Genomic DNA, 22,518 nt, shown 5'->3' on the forward strand with positions numbered 1-22,518 from the left:
TGAGCTTCCACCTCAGTGTTTTACTGAGACCAGTGTTGGGGCAGATGAGGCACAAGAAATCCAGCTCCGCAACCTAGAAGCCATCCACAAGGTTTTCCTTGTAGACATCATCACTGTAGACAATCTGGGTCCTTTTGTCCCGGTGGCAACCCTTTGGACTGTTCTGGACAGCTAGGGAAGAGAGGAAAGGGTTAGTTAGGGCCTGAAGGAGAGCACTGGTGAGACCCCAGGCCCAGAGTCTGACCACCTCACTCCTGGCCTCTGGCACTTGGAAGCCCAGTTTCTATGCTGCCCTCTGGTGGCCGGGACGGCCTGTCTCCCTTTAGGCCCTTAGGCCTGTGGCCGCCAAACCATCACCCGGTTATCTTGGCACATAGGAATACTGTAACAAATTTTTTGTTCTTAGAAAAATCCCAAATGTTATCGACGACACATGTAAATGGTGCTTACCTACTGCTTTGAGTCAGTACATAAAAAATTAAAAATTAGAATACTTTTAACAATAAAGACAAATTTAAAAAACATTAGAAAATCTCTATAACCCTTTGTTGACATGCTGGCCTTTTCTGCACACTTCCTTTTATGGAAGGCCACTCTTGCTCTGAACCCCTTGTTTTGCCCACTCTCTCTTTTTTTAAAAAATATATCTTTACTGATTTCAGAGAGAAGAAAGGAGAGGGGGGGAGAGAGAGAGAGAAACATCAATGATGAGAGAGTCATCGATCCGCTGCCTCCTGCACGCCCCCGACTGGGGATCGAGCCCACAACCCGGGCATGTGCCCTGACCCCGAATAAAACCCCAATCGCCTGGATCCTAGGTTGACGCTCAACCATTGAGCCATGCCCAGCCAGGCTTGCCTACTCTTTTGCCAAGAAAATATATTTTGGTTAAAATGGGTTCACACTGAGAAATGCTACTCTCCCTATCAGAACTCACTCTGGGGGTAGCGTTGGCCCTGGGCATTCTCCCATGAGCCCTGAGCTTTCCTTCCCCTTCCTCTTTCCCAGTGTCCCTCTCCTCACCCCATCTCCAAGGATTCCATCCCTGCCGCTGTGGGGCTACAGTGAACGCACCCCCCCCCACAGCTCCCACTCTCTGGGATCTCTGTACCCTGACAATGCCGATCATGCCCTACTTCTCAAAGCTGGTGTCCTTTGGCTTCAATGCCCCCCCCCCCCCCCGCCTGGGTGCAGCTTCCAGCCCTGACCCCTCCTGCTGTCACCTTTGCTGCATAAATTTCAGCCTAACATGTCAGGAGGACTGGGACAGTTGGAGCACAAGGAACACAACCCTGGTTCCTCCCATATTCCCTGAATATTCTGCAAGCCCAGTCTCAAGTCATTTTTTTCTCCAAAAGTTAGCCTCCCCAAATGATACCACCATTTTGCAGCCACTCTGAAATATAGATGACTAATCTATATTCTCACCTCACGCCTGAGTTCCAGGTGCCTAGTCCAAAAGCCTATTTTATAAAACCAACTATACTTCATCTCAAAATGAACAAGGCCACATGAGATGCTCATCTGCCTCTCGAACTGGACCCGCTTCCCCTCCTTCCCTGTTCCACTTACTAGAAGCTGTTTCAATCATACTTTTTTCTTTCTCCTACTTCCAACTGACAGAGGGCCTGACCACTCTTCCTTCCATCCCCACAGCCTTCCACAAATCCAGACAGCTAGGGAACCCAGTGACATGCAAGGGAACAAAAAGAAGGGGTGAGCAGTGGGGGACAGGATGAGGAAGAATCACACTCTTACCAAGGGAGCCCCAGACTGACTTGCCAGTGGCGGCGTCCAGCATGGGCTGTTTGCGGGCAATGCTGACTTTGAGCTGCACGGACTCCACCTGGGCCCCGTTGAGCTAGGGCAGAAGAGGGGAGGGGCGGGGATGGGGGAAAACATTACAGACAAACCGAAGGAGGATTTCCATGAATTGCCATTCTAGGAGTAGGCTGAGCAGGGATCTGAGAATATAAGGTTTTCTGTGTGAGTAGAGAGAGACTTTGTCAAGAGTAATGATTTCCTCCTGGCTCCCAGTACTTTAAAGAGACAACATGAGGATGGCGGGGGGGGGGGGGGGGATGGATGGATAGATCTGGGAAGTCCCAACCTCAGCAACGGCCTGATCTGCTGACTCCATCTTTTCATAGGTGACGAAGGCACAGCTGGGATGAGAGAAAACCGGGTCAGTAGAGGGACTGTGGGCTCCTCTGAACCCAGCCGGACCCAGTGCTTACAGGCTGCTGGAGATGTGTTGGTTTCCTCCCCAGGCCGCACACCCAGGTCCTCCCGGGACTTATCTTGCCCTATGCCATCCTTACTTTCTGGGTGGGTCCATGGAGAGGTCAATGATGTTTCCAAAGGGAGAGAAGGCCCCACGGAGGAGGGTGGGTGTCATGTCTTCCCCGTACACATAGAGAGTATTCCCTTTCCGAGGGGCCCGGCGTTCAGGGAATGAGTCCGACCCTATGGGATCACAAAACATATGCTGTCACCCTCCACTTTAAAAGTCCACTTTAGTTGGAACCACCTAAGTCCTATCTGAGGTCACTTTCCCCACCAGCCAAGCCCACTCACTGCGGAAAGGGCCCTCTCGGTCTCTGTCTCGTTCCCGGTCTCTGTCCCGGTCTCGATCTCTGTCCCGTTCCCGGTCTCGATCTCTGTCCCGCTCCCGGTCTCGGTCCCGATCTCGCTCCCGGTCCCGTTCCCTGTCCCGGTTCCGCTCACGACTGCGGTCCCGGCTGCGGCTTCGCGGAGGGGAGACTGAGGAGCGGGTGCTACCACGTTCTTCGTAGCCCCAATCAAAGCTTCGAGGGGGACCATCACCAGCCCCTGGGCCTTCTGCCTCTTCCCCATCTGGCCCCAGTTCCCGAAGCCGGTCACTGGAAGACACAAAGCTAGGGGGAGGCAGACAATGAGGATCAAAGGGGGCCTTTACTTTGTTTTCCCAGACCCTGTAGAGACTCAACACTCCCTCTGCAGCCACAGCTCCTTCCACTCCAGCCCCATACCTCCCCCAAGGATCAGGCAACCCCCCCTCTACCTACCAGGACCCAGACCTATTTCTAACTTGCTAACCTCTCATACAGAGATTTCCTTTGGGGACGTCTGGATGACTGGAAAAGAGACCAAGTTTCAGTTAAGAGGATTCCTAATTGCTGGAATGTGGGTCCCTCAGGGACAGAGGACTGGGAACCGTTACCTCCTGTAGATCGTCGTCAGCAGATATGCTCCTCTGGAACGGCTGGAAAGTGGGGATCGGCCCCTTCTCAGGGTCCTGGAAGGTGGTAGAGGCCTAACTCAGTGTGGGAGTAGGAGGCTGCCTAACCACAGGACAGAGGGGATTCCTCTTCTCTCACCTCTTCTGGGCTTCCGGAGGCGTATCTTTTTTTTCTTTTAATTCCTTTGTACTTTTCTTATTTGATTATGTGGCATTTTAAAGTAAAAGACTCTAATGTACCCTTGAAGTATTTAGTGTATCTAAACATTTCTTGAACCTGCTGACGTTTCAGCCTTTCATCTCCTGAAAACATGACCCAAGAGCCCTAATACATGGATTGGAGTCACAGGCTGTGTAACGTGGAGGACTCGGGAGTCATCATTTTCTCTGCTTCTCAAATAAGCAACCCAAAGCTCAGAGTGGCAGGCAATTTGCACATGATCATCAGGCATTTACTTGCCCCTAACCCTGCCTCCATTCCAACTTGGAGAGTACCCTCTGAAGTCAAGGGTCCCCTGAACAACCTTTCTGCTTGTGCTTACTTTTAACTTCCCCTCTAAGGTTCTAGAGCGCTTGAAGCCCGAGTTCTTGGTCTCGGCCTTGATGGCACTGATGGCTCCTGACTTCACCAGCTGCTTTGCCTGCTCTGTTGCGGTGGCGGTGTCCACCACAGGCTGCTCTGACAGTGCTGGAATGGGAGGAAAAGAGGCGTTATTTCAGCCAGGTTTGAGAAAGGCCAGCCCACACTCCCCTTTTCTAGGCTAGCCCCGTTTCCAGTCACTCACAGCGTTTGACACCGCCTTGGCTGGCTGTGCTGCTGCTGCTTTGCTTCTTTAGAGCCAGCAATGCCTTTTTCTGGGAACAAGAATGAGAAGAGAGCCCGGCCGGGCATGGCTCAGTGGTTGAGCATCAACCTAGGATCCAGGAGATCATGGTTCGATTCCTGGTCAGGGCACATGCCCGGGTTGTAAGCTCAATCCCCAGTAGGGGACCTGCAGAAGGTAGCTATCTGTGACTCCCTCATCACTGATGTTTCTCTCTCTCCCTTCCTCTCTCTGAAATAAAGATATTTTAAAAAAAAAAGAATGATGAGAGAGGGGTTGGTGAGGCCATTCCCTGACCAGATCCTTTGCCAAGGCCTCTGGGCGCATCACTCCAGGGGTCATCTTTCTCAGAGAAGACAATGCAAATGGTGCTCTTGGAGTGGTTCACTTCACTGAGGCAGCCCTGCCGCTTACACATGGTTTCCCAGGTCATCTACAGTGCCAGTGATAACTAAGCTATCCAAACCATGGTATCCAGAGTATGATGTTTTTGAAGGTGAAGACAAGGAATTCATTCATGAACCAGAGCTCCAGGTTACAAGCTGCAAGTAAGTAGTATAAGCCTATGTGCCTTTCTTGGGGCTTCATCCATCATCCCCTATACATTTAACAAGAACACACCACTCATTTCTTCATAATAGGGATATGCAAAAGTATGAGACACAGTTCCTCCCCACAAGAAGCTTACAATCTGAGAAATAAAATGACTAAATCGCCAAGAATGTTTATAAGAGATTAAAACTGTTTGAGAGCAAGTACAATTTTCTGATGTCAAATGGCTATTAAACTGGTCCCTGGGTAGAATCTACACAACAGAGACTGAAAAAAGAGCATTTTAGACAAAGAAAATAGGGTGGGAAAAATGCTGAGATAAGAAGGCTTTGGGAATGCATGTTTTGGGACTAGTGAATAGTTCTATTTTACTAAAATCCTTACTCTATAGACAACGTGAAACCACTTAAGGGTTCTGAGAAAAAGGACAGCATCCTGTGTTTCCAATCAATCATTTTAACAAGAGGGCAGACGTCTATTTCAAAAACACAACAAGAAACATGTCTGGAGACCACTGTAACAGTCTAAGTGAACATCAGCAAAGACCTCATCTATGGAATACTCTTGAAAAAAGATATGGGAGCCCGGCCAGTGTGGGTCAGCGGTTGAGCATCGACCTAGGATCCAGGAGATGGAGGTTCCATTCCCAGTCAGGGCACAGGCCCGGGTTGTGGGCTTGATCCCCAGTAGGGGGTGTGCAGGAGGCAGCCGATCAACAACTCTCTCTCATCATTGATGTTTTTCTATCCCTCTCCCTTCCTCTCTGAAATCAATATAGACATATTTAAAAAAAAATAAATAAATGGGAGAAATTATTTTCAAGAAAGAATCAAGAAGAAGGCTTGGCAAATGTTTGGCTATGCAAATGGAGAAGTTAGAGATAAGATTTTTTTAAAAAATAACTGATTTTAGAGAGAGAAACACTGATTTGTTGTTCCATCTATTTATGTATTCACTGGTTAATTCTTGTATGTGCCCTGACTTGGGATCGAACCTGCAACCTTGCTCTAACCCGCCAGGGCAGAGCTTAAATTTTTTATTCCAAACACATGGAAGTACTGAATGTGGTCCATCCACGTTTGGAAGATCAAGAAAAGGAACTAGATTAGAACAGGTAGGAAGAGGAGAGCTTTATTTTGGGTAAGAAGTTATCAGTAAGACACCAGGCGGAACTGGAAAAACCACACTTGGGGATCACCAGTTTTAAGGTGGTAATAAAAGCCATGGGAAAGGGAGACAACTCCATGGCAAACTGAACAGAAGAGACAAGGTACACATGGAAACAAAAGACTACCTGTGAAGCTACCCTGAGGTGACAGGCTCTAGGGAAGAGCCAGAACCTCCACCCCTCACTCACCCCGGGTGTTCTCAGCGCGTCGGCGAAAGGCTGGGCCACGCCCACATGCACTCCCTCACCTTCTTCTTCAGTTTGTTGAATTTCTTCTGCAGAGCCTCCTCCTCCTCGCTCAGTCCGGGGGGTATCACCAACATGGTGGCTCCTGGTTCAGGGGCAGGGCCCAAGACATCTTTCTGCACTGTCGCCGTCCGGGGCTCACGCGCCGCCGCACCCAGCCCAGCCCCCGGGGCCGGCGGGCTGTGTCCCTCTCCCTACCCTTTGCTTAAGCTACGCTGCCCCGCAAGCCCGGCGCCGGGATCCACCAGCATTCCCTCCCCGCCGGCACCACGTGGGCCGGGAGGAACACCCTCCGTCGCCAAGACGACGGCACCGGAACCCCCATCCCTTACTGGGGTTAGTATGGCAACGGCGGGGTTCGAACTGCAGAGGAGGCAGTGGAGCCCGCGCAGCGCTCTCAGAGCAACCGAGTAGGGAAGGAGACAGGAGGAGCGCGGAGACAAGGGCGAAGGGTGAGGCGGAGGCCTTACCTGAGGGCGTCACCCCGGGCCGCGGTCTCGGCGGCGCCGCGCGGGCGGCCGACCGGGCTCGGAGCGATGACGCGGCGAGGGCGGGAAACGCGGGCCCACGGCGGCCGCGGGCGGCCACTTCCGCCCTCCCTCCCGGGCTCAGCGCCGCCCCTCGCGAGCAGTCGTCCACGCCCCCCGAGGGGTGTGTGGCGGAAGTCACCTTTACTTCCGCCCTTTCGGGGGCGGGCTTTACCCCAAGGCCCCGGCTGCACTTCCGGCTGCGGCGCAGCTGCCTGGGCTCCTAGATGATGGAGACCGAGCGACTCGGTGAGGGGGAGGGGGTGGAACGCGGGAGTAGGTTGGAATCTACCCTTGACCCCTGACCTCTGATCTTTCTCCCGCAGTGCTACCCCCCCCAGGCCCCCTGGACCTGCCTCTCCGGGCTGTGGAGCTGGGATGCACTGGGCGCTGGGCGCTGCTGAATGAGCCTGGGGCTCCAGAGAGCACCGTGAGCGACTTTTGACCCTAACCTTTGACCCGCATCGAGCTTAAAACCCCTTCCTTTCAGTAGAATAGCATGACCTGCTTTTCTCTCTGGACACGTGCCATCCCCGCCTGGCTTGATGCAGGACAGACTCCAACCTTAGTGGACCTGCGGTGGGTGGGCCTAAAGCTAGTGATTCTCAAATTTCAGTGTGCCTTGTTATTAGTGGGGGAGCTTTCTTAAGATACAGTCCCAGATTCTGAAATCTGAATTATTAACCAGCGCCCCTGGTAATTCAGTAGCAGGTCGTTTGTGCTATAAAGCATTACAGCCTTTGGAAAACATTGCTTCACTTTGATTGCCCTAGTCTGTTTGGGACATCTACCATTCCAGATCTCAACACGAGTCCCATCACTTTTTCTCATCTTGCCCTTGTTCCAGCTTCCCCACGGCCTCCCTCCCTGTGCCCCAGATCTGCAGCAAGAAGCCGAGCAGTTGTTTCTGTCGTCTCCAGCCTGGCTGCCTCTGCATGGTCTGGAGCACTCAACCCGGTGAGGGGTGTGGAGGGGCCTGGACTAGGGAGATGGGTCCATGAAGGAAGCTGAGACAGAGGAGAAAGACTTGAAAATTACTTCCTTCTCTCTAGAAAATGGCAGAGGAAGATGGATCCCTGGTCTCTATTTGCTGTATTGGGGGCCCCAGTCCCCTCCGACCTGCAAGCCCAAAGACATCCAACCACAGGCCAGATACTGGGCTACAAGGAGGTAAGAGCTCAGGTTCCATGAGAAGCACAGTTGGGAAAAGGAAGGTCAGAGGCAAGCTCAGTCTCACTGGGGCTCTGATCTCTTGCCTCAGGTCCTGCTGGAGAATACAGACCTGTCGGCCACAACCTCCTTATCTCTTCACAGGCCACCAGGGCCCATCTCCCAGTCCCTGTGGGGGAATCCAACACAGTACCCTTTCTGGCCAGGTGACTCTTGTGGAAATGAGATTGTAGGGGAGGGAGCCCTCAGTCTCCAAGGAAGGGTTCCCGTCGTATCATCCCTTGTGAATCCTCAAGTGTCCAACCTCTCCCCAGGTGGAATGGATGAGCCTACCATAACAGAAATGAGCACTCGGGAGGAAGCTGAGGAAGAGATAGACTTTGAGAAAGGTGAGGTGGTGCCAGGATGGACCGTTGGGAGGCAGGGCCCGGGGACGAGGGGCCCAGGCCTATCACTGGGCTGCTGCTAGTCCTTCCATGCCTTGAGCAAATTAGGAAAAGGTCCCTTTTCCATAACAACCTTTACCGTTATTTGTTGGAAAATTATTACAACTGTCCTAGCTACAACACCTATGCTGCGAATGTTAATTCTTTCGGTTTATGTACTGTGTGACTTGTACAGTAGTGTGCAGTGGTTCTGACTCTGTCCCTGTCCTCCAGATCTCCTTACTATTCCACCGGGCTTCAAGAAAGGTGTGGACTTTGCACCAAAAGGTGAGTTTTCAGTGGGGGTGTAGGAGAAGTGGTGCCCTTCTATAGAACAGAGATGGACATGACTGGGTCTCCCTTTTTGTCTTGCTCCTCAGATCACCCAGCTCCAGCTCCTGGGTTGCTCAGCCTCAGCCGTCTGCTAGAGCCCCTGGATCTGGGTGGGGGCGATGACGATGAGAGGGAGGCAGTGGGACAGCCTGGAGGTACCAGAAGGGACACTGTTTCAGCCTCTCCTTGCAGTGCTCCCTTGGCCCGAGCAAGCAGCTTGGAAGACCTGGTGCTGAAGGTGGGCACTTCTGTGCATTGAAATGGGAAAGAAGGGGCCTTGCCACTGGAGGGTGTACTGGGTTGGCTGGATCAAAGGGGAAGACTGGAGCGTCTTTTGGGAGGAGTGGTAATGGAGAGCTTTCTGGCTGTATCTTTATCACCCCTATCCCTTACTTTTCCAGGAAGTGTCCACAGTTGTATCCCCCTCAGAGCCCCCCAAACCTCTTGCTCAGGAGCAGTGGGCCATTCCAGTGGATGTCACTTCCCCTGTTGGTGATTTCTACCGCCTCATTCCCCAGCCAGCCTTCCAGGTAGTGTGGTCCAGTTCTCACGTGCTCCCCCACCTCCTCCCAGCCCACTGCCTTGGCTCCTCTCCTCACTAGAGGCCAGATGCCTTCTAGGCCAGTCTTAGACCTCAGTCCCAGCATTGCCTCACTCTGGCCTTCTCCCTATTGCCCTGCATACCCCATGAGCCAGAGGTAAGAAGGCCCCTCTCCCTTCTTTAGCGCTCATCTAATTCTCTCTCCCACAGTGGCCATTTGAGCCTGATGTGTTCCAGAAACAAGCTATCCTGCACTTGGAACGGCATGACTCAGTCTTTGTGGCGGCTCACACATCTGCAGGGAAGACAGTTGTGGCTGAATATGCCATTGCCCTTGCCCAGAAGCACATGACGCGGTATAGCCTTTCCCTTCATCAGCCATGCCTGCTTTCTCCTGCATCCTTTCTAAATCTCTCTTCCCACGTCTTTTTTCATCTTTTAGATGGGGGAGGTTTGGGGGAGGAACTGAGATAGGGGCCTAGAGAGAAACGAGAAGGTGTGGGGAGAGAGTTTAGAAGGATGATCTGTATACATTTAGTTCAGGAAGGGGTTGTGGGACAGGATTTTTCTGGGGTCAGTTTGGGTGAAGAAAGAGGGGCACCTGTGCTCAGCAGCATGCTGCTGTGAGGGCTCAGGGTAGGAGAGGAGGTGCTGACCACAGTCTGTATGGAGAGACTGGCTGACTTCATGCCCTCTTCCCAGCACTGTCTATACTTCGCCTATCAAGGCTCTGAGTAACCAGAAGTTCCGAGACTTCCGAAATACATTTGGGGATGTGGGGCTGCTCACTGGGGATGTACAGCTGCACCCAGAGGCCTCCTGCCTCATCATGACGACAGAGATCCTTCGGTGAGAGATGGGCACTCAACACGGGTGGACTTTGGGCCAGAAAGGCGAGGCTGCTCTGGAGAGCATGTTTGCTGGATTGGTGGAGATGGGCCCCTGGGGAGTTAGCCTGCGGTCTCTTCTCCCCAGCTCCATGCTGTACAGTGGCTCAGATGTCATCCGGGACCTGGAGTGGGTCATCTTTGATGAGGTTCACTACATCAACGATGCTGAGGTAGGAAGCAGGAGGCCCGGGGGGCCCCAGACACCAGCAGTTCTTTCCTGTAGGACTAGTTCAGCAGCTCCCTCTTCCATACATCCTGAAACCTGGCTGCCTTCTTTGCCCTCCAATGGAAGCGTAGGAGCAGGAGGGCAGCCCCGTCTAAGCTGCCCATGACTTGTCTTCCTTCCGTGCCCAGCGTGGGGTCGTGTGGGAGGAGGTGCTCATCATGCTCCCTGACCATGTCTCCATCATCCTTCTGAGTGCCACTGTACCCAACGCCCTTGAGTTTGCTGACTGGATTGGGTGAGATGTGCGTCCTAGGGTGCTTGGGTGAAGGGGGCTGTGTTCTTCTTGGGTTGGGGTGGGGGGGCAAAGATTGCCACAGCGGGGAGAGAGGTCAGGCCATGAGGGTGGGGAGGAGGTTGAGGTGAGGCTGGGGAACAAGGCCCACTTGGGCCCAGACCACTTTGAATGTTGAGAGATACGATGATGGGGACAGCCTTCTAATCCGGCTCCCAGAAAAGACTGGGTGAGACCAGAAGGGGAAAGGCGGGTGTGTGGACTGTTCCTTCCCAGACTCCCACCCCTGACCTGCTGTCTTCTTCCCACTCAGACGACTGAAGCGTCGCCAGATCTACGTGATCAGCACCGTCGCTCGCCCTGTTCCCCTGGAGCATTACCTCTTCACGGGGAACAGCCCCAAGACCCAGGGTGAACTCTTCCTGTTGCTGGACTCCCGAGGCACCTTCCACACAAAGGGGTAAGCTGGGGATGGGGAAGGGTCAGGGCTGGCCCGGCTGGGTGTGACTGATGGCCACCCGCCTTGCACCCCAGGTACTATGCAGCTGTGGAGGCTAAGAAGGACAGGATGAGCAAACACGCCCAGACCTTTGGGGCCAAGCAGCCCACGCATCAGGGGGGACCCGCACAGGTGAGAACCAACAGGCTTTGTACCTTTCACCTGTTTCTTCCCTTGGCCCCCAGCTGTGAGAGCTGCCAGACCTGACACTTCTTTACCTGCCTACTGGTGACTGCATCCCTGTGCCTTTGCACCCCCTTCCCCAGGACCGTGGTGTGTACCTATCCCTCCTGGCCTCCCTCCGCACCCGTGCACAGCTGCCTGTGGTGGTGTTCACCTTCTCCCGGGGCCGCTGTGACGAGCAGGCTTCAGGCCTCACCTCCCTGGACCTCACCACGAGTTCAGAGAAGAGTGAGATTCACCTTTTTCTGCAGCGCTGCCTTGCTCGCCTCCGCGGCTCTGACCGCCAGCTGCCGCAGGTGTGGAGGGGGGACTTGGAGACTGATGGGGATGGGTGCTCCTCCGCCCCACCCTGACCACGGGCCTCAACCCTCGGCAGGTCCTGCACATGTCAGAGCTCCTGCACCGAGGCCTGGGTGTGCACCACAGTGGCATCCTGCCCATCCTCAAGGAGATCGTGGAGATGCTCTTCAGCCGCGGTCTGGTCAAGGTGCACACGCCACCCACCGCCTCCTCACTGCAGGACCTTCTGCAGATTCTTATCTCCCTCAACTTTAGGTTTCTCATCTTAAAATGGGGATGCATTCAGAAGAGAAACCCAAAAAGCTAGCAAGCATATTAGTTGTCACCAGAAAAACGCAATTTGAAATACTCGTAAGACTTTAGTGATTAGACTGGTAAAACCTAGGAAAGTGGCTAATGCCAAATGTTGCCAAAGCCATAGGCAACTACAATGTAGACCGTGGACACATTGCAGGCTCCGTCCCAGTCCACCACATAAACATTGCATTAAAGTGGGTCACGGAGTTTTGGTTTTTCAGTACATGTGAAAGTTATGTTCACACTATACTGTACTTTATTAAGTGTACAGTATTGTTATGTCTAAAAGCAACATATGTACTTTAAAGAATACTGTGAAGAAATGCTCACCATCCTCTGAGCTTCAGTGAGGCACGATCTTTTTGCTGCTGGAGGGTCTTGCCTCCATGTGGTGAAAATGCAGTGTCTGCGAATCGCAGTAAAGCGAGGTCTGTCTGCGTAGGATTATAGGAACCTTTATACAGGGTGGCCAGCCTGGAGTGTACCCTGGCATTCTTTAGACAAGAATAAGTGTAACATACTCTGCCCCTCAATTCCATTCCTGAGTATAAACCACACAGTCCTCACCCTGGTCTGTGAGGGAATATGCCAGTTCTCCCTGTTGGCTGTAGTCTGGCAGGGTGGTGGTGGTGGTCCCTGGGAGAGCAGGTAGGTAACTGTAGGGCATGCACCCCACAGTGTCCTACGCAGCTGGAAGCAAGGGATTAAGCATAAGTAGAGGAGCATGGATGGTGCCAGAAACACGGGAGGAAAAGGCGTAGGGAGACGAGATGTAGCTGCTTTCACGTAGATTGCAGATTACATGCACACAAGACAACGTGCGGGAACACGTTACACAGAAAGGTGTTGAGACACGGTGTGACTGAGGTGCGGGGTGGTCATGGTGGTGCACAGAAATAAGTAGGTAACTAGGTAAATAAAATGAGGAAAGTGATAGTTCCCTCTATAGGTTTGCCTGGAGAGTTAAATGGGCTCCTGGGAGTGAGCCACCTCGACTTGACGTGCCAGGTACCCACGGAACCTTGCTGCAAAGTGAGGTGCAGTGGGCAGCTGTGTGGAGCCCCTTTGCTGATCTTCTCTTCCCCACATCCCAGGTCTTGTTTGCCACAGAGACCTTTGCCATGGGTGTGAACATGCCTGCCCGAACAGTGGTGTTTGACTCCATGCGAAAGCATGATGGCTCCACCTTCCGGGACCTGCTCCCTGGGGAGTACGTGCAGATGGCGGGCCGGGCAGGCCGGAGGGGCCTGGACCCCACAGGCACCGTCATCCTGCTCTGCAAGGGCCGCGTGCCTGAGATGGTGGACCTGCACCGCATGGTGACGGTGAGCGAGCAGCATGAGGCGAGCCAGACGGCCCCTGCCATCCACTGGATTCTCTTCCAACCCTCTTCCCCTTTTTTTCTTTTGCCTGGGAGAAGCCAAGGTAGGAGTGAGCAGGTCCAAGGGTGAGAACGGGTCTCATCTCTAGTCTTTCCCCCTGTGCATAGGGAGCCAGTAGGATCTATTACTTAGTTTCGCTCCCTTATTTTGCAGAGGTGAGTAGGCAGTGTGTCTGGGCCCCACGGTTGCAGACCTGGGACTGGCTCTGCTGTGGGTAGCCAGTCAGCAGAGGGCTGGCTGGGGAGCAGCAGGCCCACCTAGTCCCCCCGCTCCTCCCCAGGGTAAGCCATCGCAGCTGCAGTCTCAGTTCCGCCTCACATACACCATGATCCTCAATCTGCTGCGGGTGGACGCCCTCAGGGTGGAGGACATGATGAAGAGGAGCTTCTCTGAGTTTCCATCCCGCAAGGACAGCAAGGTGAGGGGTTAGGGTGACCAGTATATCAGGCTGGATCTTGGATAAGGGAAGCAGGCTGGGAAGAGGTGGGCATGTAGGGGCAGGTGGGGATGTGGCAGACTGAGCCTAGAGACTCATTTCATACCTTCCCCTTGCTTCTGGCCAGGCCCATGAACAGGCTCTGGACGAATTAACCAAGAAGCTGGTGACCTTGGAGGAACCTGACCTGACTGGCCAACTGGTGGACCTGCCCGAGTATTACAGCTGGGGAGAGGAACTGACAGAGACCCGGAGCCTGATCCAGGTGAGAAGTGTATTGTGTTGGGGTGATGAGGAGGAAGACAGGTGAGTCTGGGTGCTCCTGAACTGCCCCAGCAACCCAGACACTTCCTTCCTTACCCCTTTGCGCATCTCCCCTCTTCAGCAACGTGTCATAGAGTCTGTGAATGGGCTGAAGTCTCTCTCAGCCGGAAGGGTGGTGGTCGTGCAGAGTCGGGAGCATCATAATGCACTGGGTGTGATCCTGCAGGTGACCCGAGGGGAGTCTGGGCCCCAGAGGGAGGGAGGGGCAGGTTACACTCAGCAGTGCCAGTTCCCCTCTTGCCTTCCTTTCCTTCCCATCACCACCACTTGTGCTCACCTCCCTGTCCTCTGCCCTCCTCCACACCCCACCCCCCTCTGCTCTGATTACTTGTCTATTCGGATGGGTTCTGCGTGGCTGCTCCATAATCCCTGCCTTTGTTGTCCATTCCTCACATTGCCCTGTGCTGGCCTCCCCACCTCCCCTAGGTCTCCTCAAACTCTACCAGCAGAGTATTCACAACTCTGGTCTTGTGTGATAAACCCATGTCTGAGGACCCACAGGAGAGGGGTTCGGCCTCCCCAGGTGTGCCCTACCCAGATGACCTTGTGGGATTCAAGCTGTTCCTGCCTGAAGGTGCGAGTGGGGCAGATGTCTAGGTTCCTAACAGCAGTGGAGGCAGGGCACCTGGGTTTAGGGTGAGGTCTGACTCTGCTCTTCCCTTTCCTCAGGGCCCTGTGACCACACTGTGGCCAAGCTCCAGCCCAGAGACGTGGCTGCCATCACCACCAAAGTGTTCCGGGTGAATGGGGAGAAGATCTTGGAGGATTTCAGCAAGAGGCAGCAACTGAAATTCAAGTCAGAGATGCTGGGGAGGCCCCTTTTTCTGGGGAGGGACCATGTAATGGAGAGTTGGGGGTGTGTGGTTGGGAGGCTCCCCCAGCCTGAGGGGTGCTTTTATGGAAGAGAAGTCTCAGGACTTGCTCCTTCCTCAGGAAGGATCCTCCCAGTGCTGCTGTGACCACTGTTGTCCAGGAATTGCTGCGCCTGGCTCAGGCCCACCCAGCAGGACCCCCTACCCTTGACCCTGTCAACGACTTGCAGCTCAAGGATGTGTCAGTGGTTGAGGGGGGACTCCGGGCCCGGAAGCTAGAGGAGCTGATTCGGGGGGCTCAATGTGTGCACAGCCCCCGTTTCCCTGCCCAGGTAGGGCCCTGGATGCCAGCTTCTAAGCTCTTTCTCTCTGGTCCCCTGCAGGCTGCCCACCCCCATTTCAGCCTTGGTCCTCAGGCCCTGGTGGGAGGCAAGGGAAGGGCTAAGCTGCTCTTGCCCGTGGCTCTCCACAGTACCTGAAGCTGCGGGAACGAATGCAGGTACAGAAGGAAATGGAGCGGCTGCGCTTCCTGCTATCAGACCAGTCATTACTGCTGCTCCCTGAGTACCACCAGCGAGTAGAGGTGAAAGCGGTGGGGGTGGAGGGGGAGGGCTAGTAAGGGAGGACAGCAGGCTCCCAACACCCACCATCTTCCGTCCAGGTGCTCCGAACTCTGGGTTATGTAGACGAGGCAGGCACAGTGAAGCTGGCGGGGCGGGTGGCTTGTGCCATGAGCAGCCACGAGCTGCTCCTCACTGAGCTCATGTTCGACAATGCTCTGAGTGCCCTTCGGCCAGAGGAGATTGCGGCTCTGCTCTCTGGCCTGGTCTGCCAGAGCCCCGGGGACACTGGGGAGCAGCTCCCAAGTACCCTCAAACAGGTACTGGGCCCCCACCCCTCTCTCCCTCTCCTGGCTGCAGCATTCCCAGGCCCCACCCCCAGGTTTCCCCAAGTAACCTTGCCAGCTCTGTGAGTGCCCCTAAGAGCTGGAACGGCTTCTTCCTTGATCTGAGCCTCCCTCGTCCTAGAGCAGGAAGGTGGGTCTTAACATGTCCTTCCCCATCTGCAGGGAGTGGACCGTGTCCGTGCTGTGGCCAAGCGGATTGGTGAGGTCCAGGTGGCTTGTGGCCTGAACCAGACAGTGGAGGAATTTGTAGGGGAGCTGAATTTCGGGCTGGTCGGGGTTGTATACGAGTGGGCCCAGGGCATGGTGAGTTACTGGGGTTTGGGGTTTTGTGCACGGCTGGTTGGGGAGAGGCTGCCCACGTCTCTCAAACTCATCCCCATCCTGCTTCCCCCACAGCCCTTCTCCGAGTTGGCAGGGCTCTCTGGGACCCCCGAGGGCCTGGTGGTCCGCTGCATCCAGCGCCTGGCCGAAATGTGTCGCTCATTGCGAGGGGCGGCCCGCCTGGTAGGCGAGCCTGTGCTAGGTGCTAAGATGGAGACAGCAGCTACCCTGCTGCGGAGGGACATAGTCTTTGCAGCTAGCCTGTACACTCAGTGAGTGACCTCCATGTGAAAAGTAATAATAAAACAGCAAACCACCTGTGTGTACTTGAGGTGCTGGGCAGGGTAACTCAGCTCAAAGACACAGCAGGAGAACCACCTAGAAAGATGCCTTTAACTGCACAAAGACAGGACCAGCCCTCCTGAAGTATTAGTCCTTAGGGGATGGTGTCTTGGGGGGCGATGGGAGCTCCTGAGTCATGGCTTCCACGTACCATGTGGGCAGGAAGGCATGGGGCGCATCTCGATGTACAGACACAGTGACTGGGCCACCAGGCTCCCAGGAGAAGAGGTGGACGAGTCTGAGGGGAAGATGGAGTCACTAGCTGGAGGCTCGGCTTCTGGGACCCAGAGGGGAGGGGCAGAGCTGAATGCCTCACCTGGGGTCATCCTGGACAACTGTGTTTTGGGTGAAGCTAAGGAAAGCGGCACAGAAGTTCATGCACACGGAAGGGTTCCAGCCATCACGGTCATTCTGGGGAGGGCCGAGGAGAAGGCAGAGACAAGTGAGGACAGGAGTGGGAGAGGGGACACACAGCCCTGGACACGGGACCTGGGGTCTTGGCATGGGGGTACAGGTGGGTGCTGGGACTGCCTTACCCTGACGTGTTCAAACATCTGCATGGTGGGAAAGGTCTTGAGGGAACAGACGAAGCCCTCCGGGTTACGGAAGCCAGCAACAACATTTGGGACCCCCAGGAGGAATGACTGAGCCCACCATTTCAGGAGCTTGTGTCTGTAAGGAAAGATGAGCCATCAGTGGAACGCCGCCTCCTCTTCCCCCAAGTTCCTTTCCCAGCTGTCAGTTCTAAGCTCTCATTCTGCCCACTCCCCTCCTGAACCTGTAGAAGCTCCTCCATTGGCCAGGGCTGTGCATCTCCTTGGAGGTCTTGAGCTCCACATAGCAGGTGGGGGGCTGTGGGGATGGGGCCTGGGGGTCTGTGCAGTCTACTTCTCCTGAGAAGAGCAGAGGGTGGTTTCCCAGGCGGCTGCGTAGCACAGAGCAGAAGGCCACGTTGGTGTTGACTTCCCCAGAGGGATCTGGGGAGCCTCCAGGTTTGTCTGTATAGGAGAGAAGCAGCAACAGGGGTGGCTGCTCTGTCTCTGGGGAAAGGGGAGGGAGCTACAGAGCAGGGGCAGCTCTCACCTGCACACATGTACTGCTCAAACTTGTACCCCATGTACTTAAGCTCCCGGAGGAGGGGTGGCTGAGCAAGTCTTTGAGCCCGAGCAGCCGGTGTCTCTACCTCACTCAGGTACAGTGTCCCCTGGAACCTGGTGGCCGCCAGCTGCCAGCCCTCCTGCCGCTCATACGGTGTTGTCAGCAGTTTTGTCAGGTGCCCCCGCCACGTCACTATGGCCCCTGCCAGCCAGCCTGGACCCCTGAGAAAGAGGAGTTAGAAGCTGAAAGTCTGACACAAGCATTAGCTCAGATGGCTCTCCTAAAGAATAGCCCAAGTTCCTCCTAAGGAATGAATGCCCTCTAGCTTTGGCGTCCTTAATTTTAGGAGCAGGTGCAGGTCTCTCCATCTACTTGTGTGCTCTTCTCTGCTCACCCCTCCAGCTGTCCTCGGTGCTCCAGGAGCCACCGCAGCAGATGGTCCAGGCCCTCCCGGACCTCCTCGTCCCGGGGCTGGTATCGATCGGGGTATCCGTCTCTGAGGTCAAAGTTGGGGCCCTGACCGTTGGTGGGGGGTGGGCTGTAGTAGCGCAAGGCTTGGGCATCTCCATGGTACTGGCGTTGGGCGTCCAGGGAGAAGCAGCCCATTTGGGATGGGCGCCGGTAAAAAGGAAAGGGCCCAGAGTAGAGGGCCGGATCTGTGGGCAGCGAGGGTGCTGGGCAGGGGAGTTTGTTCCGAGGTTCAGCTACTTCTGTCTTCCCAGCGCCTCTCTTGATCCCTCTCGGCTCCATGAGATCCTGAGTGGGGGAAAGTTCGCCTTCTACAGAGGCGGCCTGGAGAACGGGGACTAGGGCGCAGGGCTGAGCGAGCCTCTGACGGCCAGGCTCCGGCCTTGAAAGACAAGGCCCCGGCGCGCCAAACAGAACCACGCCCGGGCACCCACGACCCTTCCCCTCGACTCCCCAGCCCCCGGTCCGCCCAAGGCGGTGAGGTCAAGAAGGGTGACTGGCTGAGATCACGGATACGGTTACCTCTGCGCCCGCCAACCTCTACCTGGCCCTCCGCAGCGCTACGCGGACCCGGCAGGTACGCCCCAAGTCCGAGCGGGATGCGACGGGGGTTTCGGCTCTGATGACGCAGTCACTCCGCGACAGCGGCGGGCAAACCCCCGCAGCAGGACGTCGGTCCCTGCAGCCCCGCCCGGCAGCGGAGGAGCGGGAGTCCGCGTGGCACCGCCCCGCGCGGCGACCCGGACGGCCCTGTCGTCGCCGCAGCGTCCCATTGGCGCTCGCCGACTGGCCTCCGAGGGCGTCACTGCTGCGCGCCGGAAGCGTCCGTTTTCGTGGTCTCTCCGGGTCCCTGCCCGGCCCCGGCCCCCGCCCGGCTTCGGCCCCGGCCCCGGCCCCGGCCCCGGCCATGAGCCGGAAGAGGTCGCGCCTGGGGCCGGAGCCCTTGGGCCTGAAGAGGCGGCGCGAGCGAGGGCGGGCGGAGGCGGAGGCGGATCCTCTGAGGGCAGAGGCAGGTGAGCAGGCGGCGGGCGGCTCGGGACCCAGCCCCGGCCTTGCCCGCCACCCAGGTGCGCGGCTGCGCCGCTGACCAGCCTCCCCGGCAGGGTCGGCGCGCGCGGCGCTCGCGCAGCTGCTGCGGCTGTTCCCGCGAGGCCTGTTTGAGGACGCGCTGCCGCCCATCGCGCTCCGGAGCCAGGTGTACAGCCTCGTGCCCGACCGGACGGCGGCGGACCGGCAGCTGGTGAGGACCGCGGGGCCGCGCCCGAAGCCCCCCGACTCCCGTTCCGCCAGCCCCCCTGCGGTTCAGTGGGCGGGTCCTCAGGGCGGCGCCGCCGCGTCCGCGACCCGACGGACCCGCGAATAGCCCTCGGGCGGGCGGGAGCGAGCCGGGCGGTGGAGCGGAAGAGCGACGCTGTTGGGGAAACTGAGTCTTTGGGCTCGCTTCGAGCCCACGGCGCCGGGAGTACTGCAGGCCTTGTGCATCAGTGTTTCCTCTGTACACCGAAGGCGAGGAGCCCGGAGCACGTCAACCTGGGGGGCCGTGTGCTGGGTTGGAGGTAGTGAGGGGGCAGGGAGATCAGTTCGAAGATCCTGCAGCTGAGAACAGGTGAAGGCCTAAGTCAGGGCGGTGTAGTCGGAAGGGAGGGGTTGGGTGAGGGTGAGGGATGTGCGGAGTGGCAGGAGGGAGGAATCCCAGATAACGCTCAGACTTTCGGGACGACAGACTGAGGTTGGTTGGTGGACTGGACAGAGTAGGAGCACATTGGTTTGTTGGGCATAAACGATATGTTTAATTTTGTACAAGTTGAGTTGGAGGTGCTTGTGGAGTGTCCAAAGGTAAGTGTGTAGTAGACAGTTGCAGGTCAGGGACTGGAGAAAATTCTGGGCCAGGGATACAGAACTGGACGTTAACGGAGATGTGAGGAATGGTTCAGTCTGTGGGTGTGGGTGAGATCGTGTGGGAAAAATGCATACATGCCATATATACAAAGGTATATGTACAGTTTTGGGGGGAGGGTGTTTCACAGATCTTCTGAGGCCCAAGGTTAAGGACCCCAGGTTTACAGTGAAAGATAATAGAGCCAAATCCACAGTGCTGGGAGATACCAACATTTAAGGCAGTGTTTCTCAGAGTGTGTCCTGAGTTCTACCTGTATCAGAATTATTTGGGCTGCTTCAGAAATACTCAGGTAATGAATTAAGATCTCTTGGGATAGGACCTGGGAATCTACATTTTTGAATTACTGCCCCAGTGAGTCTTAATGTGGCTTAAAATTTAAAATAAACTGATGTAAGGGAAACGCAGAGGAAGATGAGTCTGTGAAAGAGGCTGAGAAGGAATAGCCAGAGTTGGAAGAGGCCTATTGTGAAAGTAGAGATTTTCAACAAGGTGGAGTATTTGGCGATTTTAGACCCATGATTCAGGACAGTGGTCTGTGAAGAGGTCAAGAAAAATAATATCCCAAATCTGTCCATTGGGTTTAGCAGGTAGAACGTTAATAGTGGCAACCTGTCAGGAAGAAGAGGGAGGATCAGCTCGTCTATGAGGAAGGGAGTCAGGTTCAACCACTCCTTATACCATATTTGTTGTTTTTATTTTTTAATATATCTTTATTGATTTCATAGAGAGGAAAGAAGAGGGAGAGAGAGAGAAACATCAATGATGAAAGTCATTGATCGGCTGCCTCCTGCACGCCCCCGACTGGAGATCGAGCCTACAACCCGGGCATGTGCCCTGACCAGGAATCGAACCCCAATAGCCTGGATCCTAGGTCGACGCTCAACCGCTGAGCTATGCCCGGCTGGGCCTTATTTGTTGTTTTTAATCTGCTGTTAGTCTAAATTTGGAAAAGAACTTTAAAAATTGGTACAAAAGAAAATGTAAACATGCAAATGCACAATTTAAAGAATGTTTACAAAGCATATACCTAATGCATGGCAGGCTGTAGTTTTCCACCAAGTATTGATATTTATTATCTATCTCCCAAGTTTTGATATATATTTTCATTGTCGTTCATTTCAAAATGTCTTCTAATTTGCCCTGTGGTTTTTTTTCTTTGATTCATTGGGTGGGTTAGTAACGTATGTCTTAATTTCTAAGCATTTTCTTATTGTTACTGATTTCTGGCATAAATGATATTGTGGCCAGAGAACATAAAATATAATTTCAGTCATTTGAAACTTGTTGAGACGTGTTGTGTGGTCAGTTTTGCTAAATATTGTATGTATATTTGAAAAGAATATACATTATTCAGTTATTAATTTCTTAGTAACTGGAGTTACTATTGAAGTCTCCTAGTTCCTCACCAGTTATTTTGTCTCTTTGTTCTATAAGTTAATGAGTTAGATTAATATACTTTTGTGATTGTGGATATATTACTGTCTCAAATATTCCCCCTACCTCATCTCTTTTCATACCTCCTGGGACTTAAATTAAACATATATTGGACCTTCTGTTTGTATCCTTTAAGTCTTTTAGCCTCTTGACTGCATTTTTAATCTTTTTTACTGTCTTTATTATATTCTGCTTAGTTTTTTTTCATCTGTTTTACAGATTAGTAGCTTTTTATTCAGCTGTGCCTTAATCCATTAAATCCATCCATTGATTCCTTAATTGCACTTGCCAGTTTTAGAATTTCTATTTAGATATTTTTCAAACAAATTATGTCAGTTTTTATAATTTCCTGCTAAAAAATTCTGTCTTGGCTTTTATTTATTTCAGCATTATAAACAGTTTGTTTTTTCCCCCCTAAATAAATCTTCATTGATTTCAGAGAGAGGAAGGGAGAGGGAATTCTTTTGAATTTTGTTTCCTTGTGTGCCCAGTTATTTTTGACTGTGTTGGACAGATTTGCCTAAATCATCAAATGCCCTTCATCTCCCAATTACTGCTACTTTTTCTTTTGTTAATCCTCACCTGAGGATATTTTTTTCCTGTTGATTTAAAAAAAAAAAAAAAAATCCTGTATGTCTTTATTGATTTCAGAGAGAAGATGGGAAGGGGACAGAGAGAGAGAGAGAGAGAGAGAGAGAGAGGGCGGGGGGAGGGAGGGAGAGAGAGAAACATCAAGGATGAGAGAGTCAATGATTGGTTGCCTCCTCCCTTCCCCCTACTGGGGATTGAGCCCTGACCGGAAATCAAACAGCATTCTCCTGGATCAAAGGTCAATACTCAACTACTGAGCTATGCCAGATGGTCTCCCATTTATTTTTAGAGAGAGTGGAAGGGAGGGAGGGAGAGAGAAAGAGAGAAACATGGATGTGAGAGAGACACATTGATTGGTTGCCTCCTTCCGGGATTGAACCTGCAACCCAGGTATATGCCCTTGACCTGGAATTGAACTGGTGACCCTTCAGTGTGCAGGCTGATGCTTTAACCACTTCTGTGAATTCTTTTGTTCACATATTATCTTGTGAGCTCTTTGATGCTTAACAGGTTTTCTCTGTGTGTGTGTGTGTTTTGATTTATCTTTATTGTTGAAAGTGTAACAGATACCCCCTTTTCCTCCCCATTGGTAACTTCCAGCCCACATCTGCGCCCTCCCCCCCCCCCCCCAGGTCTTCACCACACTATTGTCTGTGTCCATGGGTTATGCATATATGCATATAAGTTCTTTGATTAATCTCTCCCCACCCACTCTCCCACCCCCGCCTTCCCACTGAGATTCGTGCATCTGTTCCATGCTTCTGTGTCTCTGGATCTGTTTTGTTCCTCAGTCTATTTTGTTTATTAGATTCCACGTATGAGTGAGATCATGTAAAACTGAATGAGGAAGAATCAGAAAACTTGAACAGG

General features: G+C 53.8%; 4 protein-coding genes across 6 annotated transcripts in view; 2 read left to right on the plus strand and 2 right to left on the minus strand.

The window, feature by feature from the left end:
* On the minus strand, positions 1 to 6,754 carry NELFE (negative elongation factor complex member E). Its single transcript, XM_081139451.1, has 11 exons — positions 6,481 to 6,754; positions 6,013 to 6,095; positions 4,006 to 4,075; positions 3,763 to 3,908; positions 3,203 to 3,277; positions 3,079 to 3,116; positions 2,578 to 2,897; positions 2,322 to 2,466; positions 2,111 to 2,165; positions 1,759 to 1,861; positions 1 to 171 (listed from the first exon to the last, which is right to left on the minus strand). Exons 2-11 carry the CDS (start codon positions 6,085 to 6,087, stop codon positions 74 to 76), a joined length of 1,125 nt encoding a protein of 374 aa, XP_080995577.1. The 5' UTR covers positions 6,088 to 6,095; positions 6,481 to 6,754; the 3' UTR covers positions 1 to 73.
* Positions 6,693 to 16,165, plus strand: SKIC2 (SKI2 subunit of superkiller complex). Its single transcript, XM_081139443.1, has 28 exons — positions 6,693 to 6,786; positions 6,864 to 6,967; positions 7,385 to 7,494; positions 7,590 to 7,707; positions 7,799 to 7,913; positions 8,022 to 8,096; positions 8,367 to 8,420; positions 8,513 to 8,703; positions 8,867 to 8,995; positions 9,217 to 9,362; positions 9,709 to 9,855; positions 9,982 to 10,066; positions 10,251 to 10,357; positions 10,668 to 10,814; positions 10,889 to 10,985; positions 11,120 to 11,332; positions 11,413 to 11,523; positions 12,728 to 12,958; positions 13,296 to 13,433; positions 13,579 to 13,716; positions 13,837 to 13,941; positions 14,202 to 14,349; positions 14,445 to 14,571; positions 14,709 to 14,919; positions 15,060 to 15,170; positions 15,249 to 15,467; positions 15,657 to 15,797; positions 15,891 to 16,165. Exons 1-28 carry the CDS (start codon positions 6,765 to 6,767, stop codon positions 16,089 to 16,091), a joined length of 3,741 nt encoding a protein of 1,246 aa, XP_080995569.1. The 5' UTR covers positions 6,693 to 6,764; the 3' UTR covers positions 16,092 to 16,165.
* DXO (decapping exoribonuclease) lies at positions 16,104 to 18,475 on the minus strand. Of its 3 annotated transcripts, none has more exons than XM_081139449.1 (7): positions 18,268 to 18,475; positions 17,650 to 18,011; positions 17,241 to 17,476; positions 16,936 to 17,155; positions 16,694 to 16,829; positions 16,474 to 16,568; positions 16,104 to 16,395 (listed from the first exon to the last, which is right to left on the minus strand). In XM_081139449.1, the coding sequence occupies exons 2-7, from the start codon at positions 18,003 to 18,005 to the stop codon at positions 16,245 to 16,247; spliced, it is 1,194 nt and encodes a 397-aa protein (XP_080995575.1). In that variant the 5' UTR covers positions 18,006 to 18,011; positions 18,268 to 18,475; the 3' UTR covers positions 16,104 to 16,244. The 3 variants fall into 3 exon arrangements, with proteins under 3 accessions (XP_080995575.1, XP_080995574.1, XP_080995576.1); XM_081139448.1 differs by having other exon boundaries at positions 18,246 to 18,416; XM_081139450.1 differs by lacking the exon at positions 17,650 to 18,011 and having other exon boundaries at positions 16,112 to 16,395; positions 18,246 to 18,470.
* WHR1 (winged helix repair factor 1) overlaps positions 18,346 to 22,518 on the plus strand; it is a gene marked incomplete at its 5' end in the record, with an annotated part of 9,860 nt that continues 5,687 nt past the window's right edge. Inside the window, 2 exons of the mRNA XM_081139452.1 lie at positions 18,346 to 18,736; positions 18,827 to 18,963. Coding sequence (XP_080995578.1) covers positions 18,346 to 18,736; positions 18,827 to 18,963 — 528 coding nt within the window. The remainder of the gene's footprint in view (positions 18,737 to 18,826; positions 18,964 to 22,518) is intronic.

The sequence above is a fragment of the Miniopterus schreibersii genome (assembly GCF_964146895.1).
Source record: "Miniopterus schreibersii genome assembly, chromosome: 6".
Lineage (NCBI taxonomy): Eukaryota > Metazoa > Chordata > Mammalia > Chiroptera > Miniopteridae > Miniopterus > Miniopterus schreibersii.

Bases quoted from the DNA above. Each gene is read 5' to 3' on its own strand.
- DXO (XM_081139449.1), bottom strand. From the start codon at position 18,005: ATGGAGCCGAGAGGGATCAAGAGAGGCGCTGGGAAGACAGAAGTAGCT. The intron at 17,477-17,649 runs GTGAGCAGAGAA...CCTCTTTCTCAG, and splicing joins CACCGAGGACAGCTGGAGGG to GGGTCCAGGCTGGCTGGCAG. The intron at 16,830-16,935 runs GTTCAGGAGGGG...CTTTCCTTACAG, and splicing joins CAATGGAGGAGCTTCTACAG to ACACAAGCTCCTGAAATGGT.
- SKIC2 (XM_081139443.1), top strand. From the start codon at position 6,765: ATGATGGAGACCGAGCGACTCG. The intron at 7,708-7,798 runs GTAAGAGCTCAG...CTCTTGCCTCAG, and splicing joins AGATACTGGGCTACAAGGAG to GTCCTGCTGGAGAATACAGA. The intron at 13,942-14,201 runs GTGACCCGAGGG...CACCTCCCCTAG, and splicing joins CACTGGGTGTGATCCTGCAG to GTCTCCTCAAACTCTACCAG.
- NELFE (XM_081139451.1), bottom strand. From the start codon at position 6,087: ATGTTGGTGATACCCCCCGGACTGAGCGAGGAGGAGGAGGCTCTGCAG. The intron at 2,166-2,321 runs GTAAGGATGGCA...CTCTCATCCCAG, and splicing joins TCCATGGACCCACCCAGAAA to CTGTGCCTTCGTCACCTATG. The intron at 172-1,758 runs GTAAGAGTGTGA...TCTCTTCCCTAG, and splicing joins GTCAGTCTGGGGCTCCCTTG to CTGTCCAGAACAGTCCAAAG.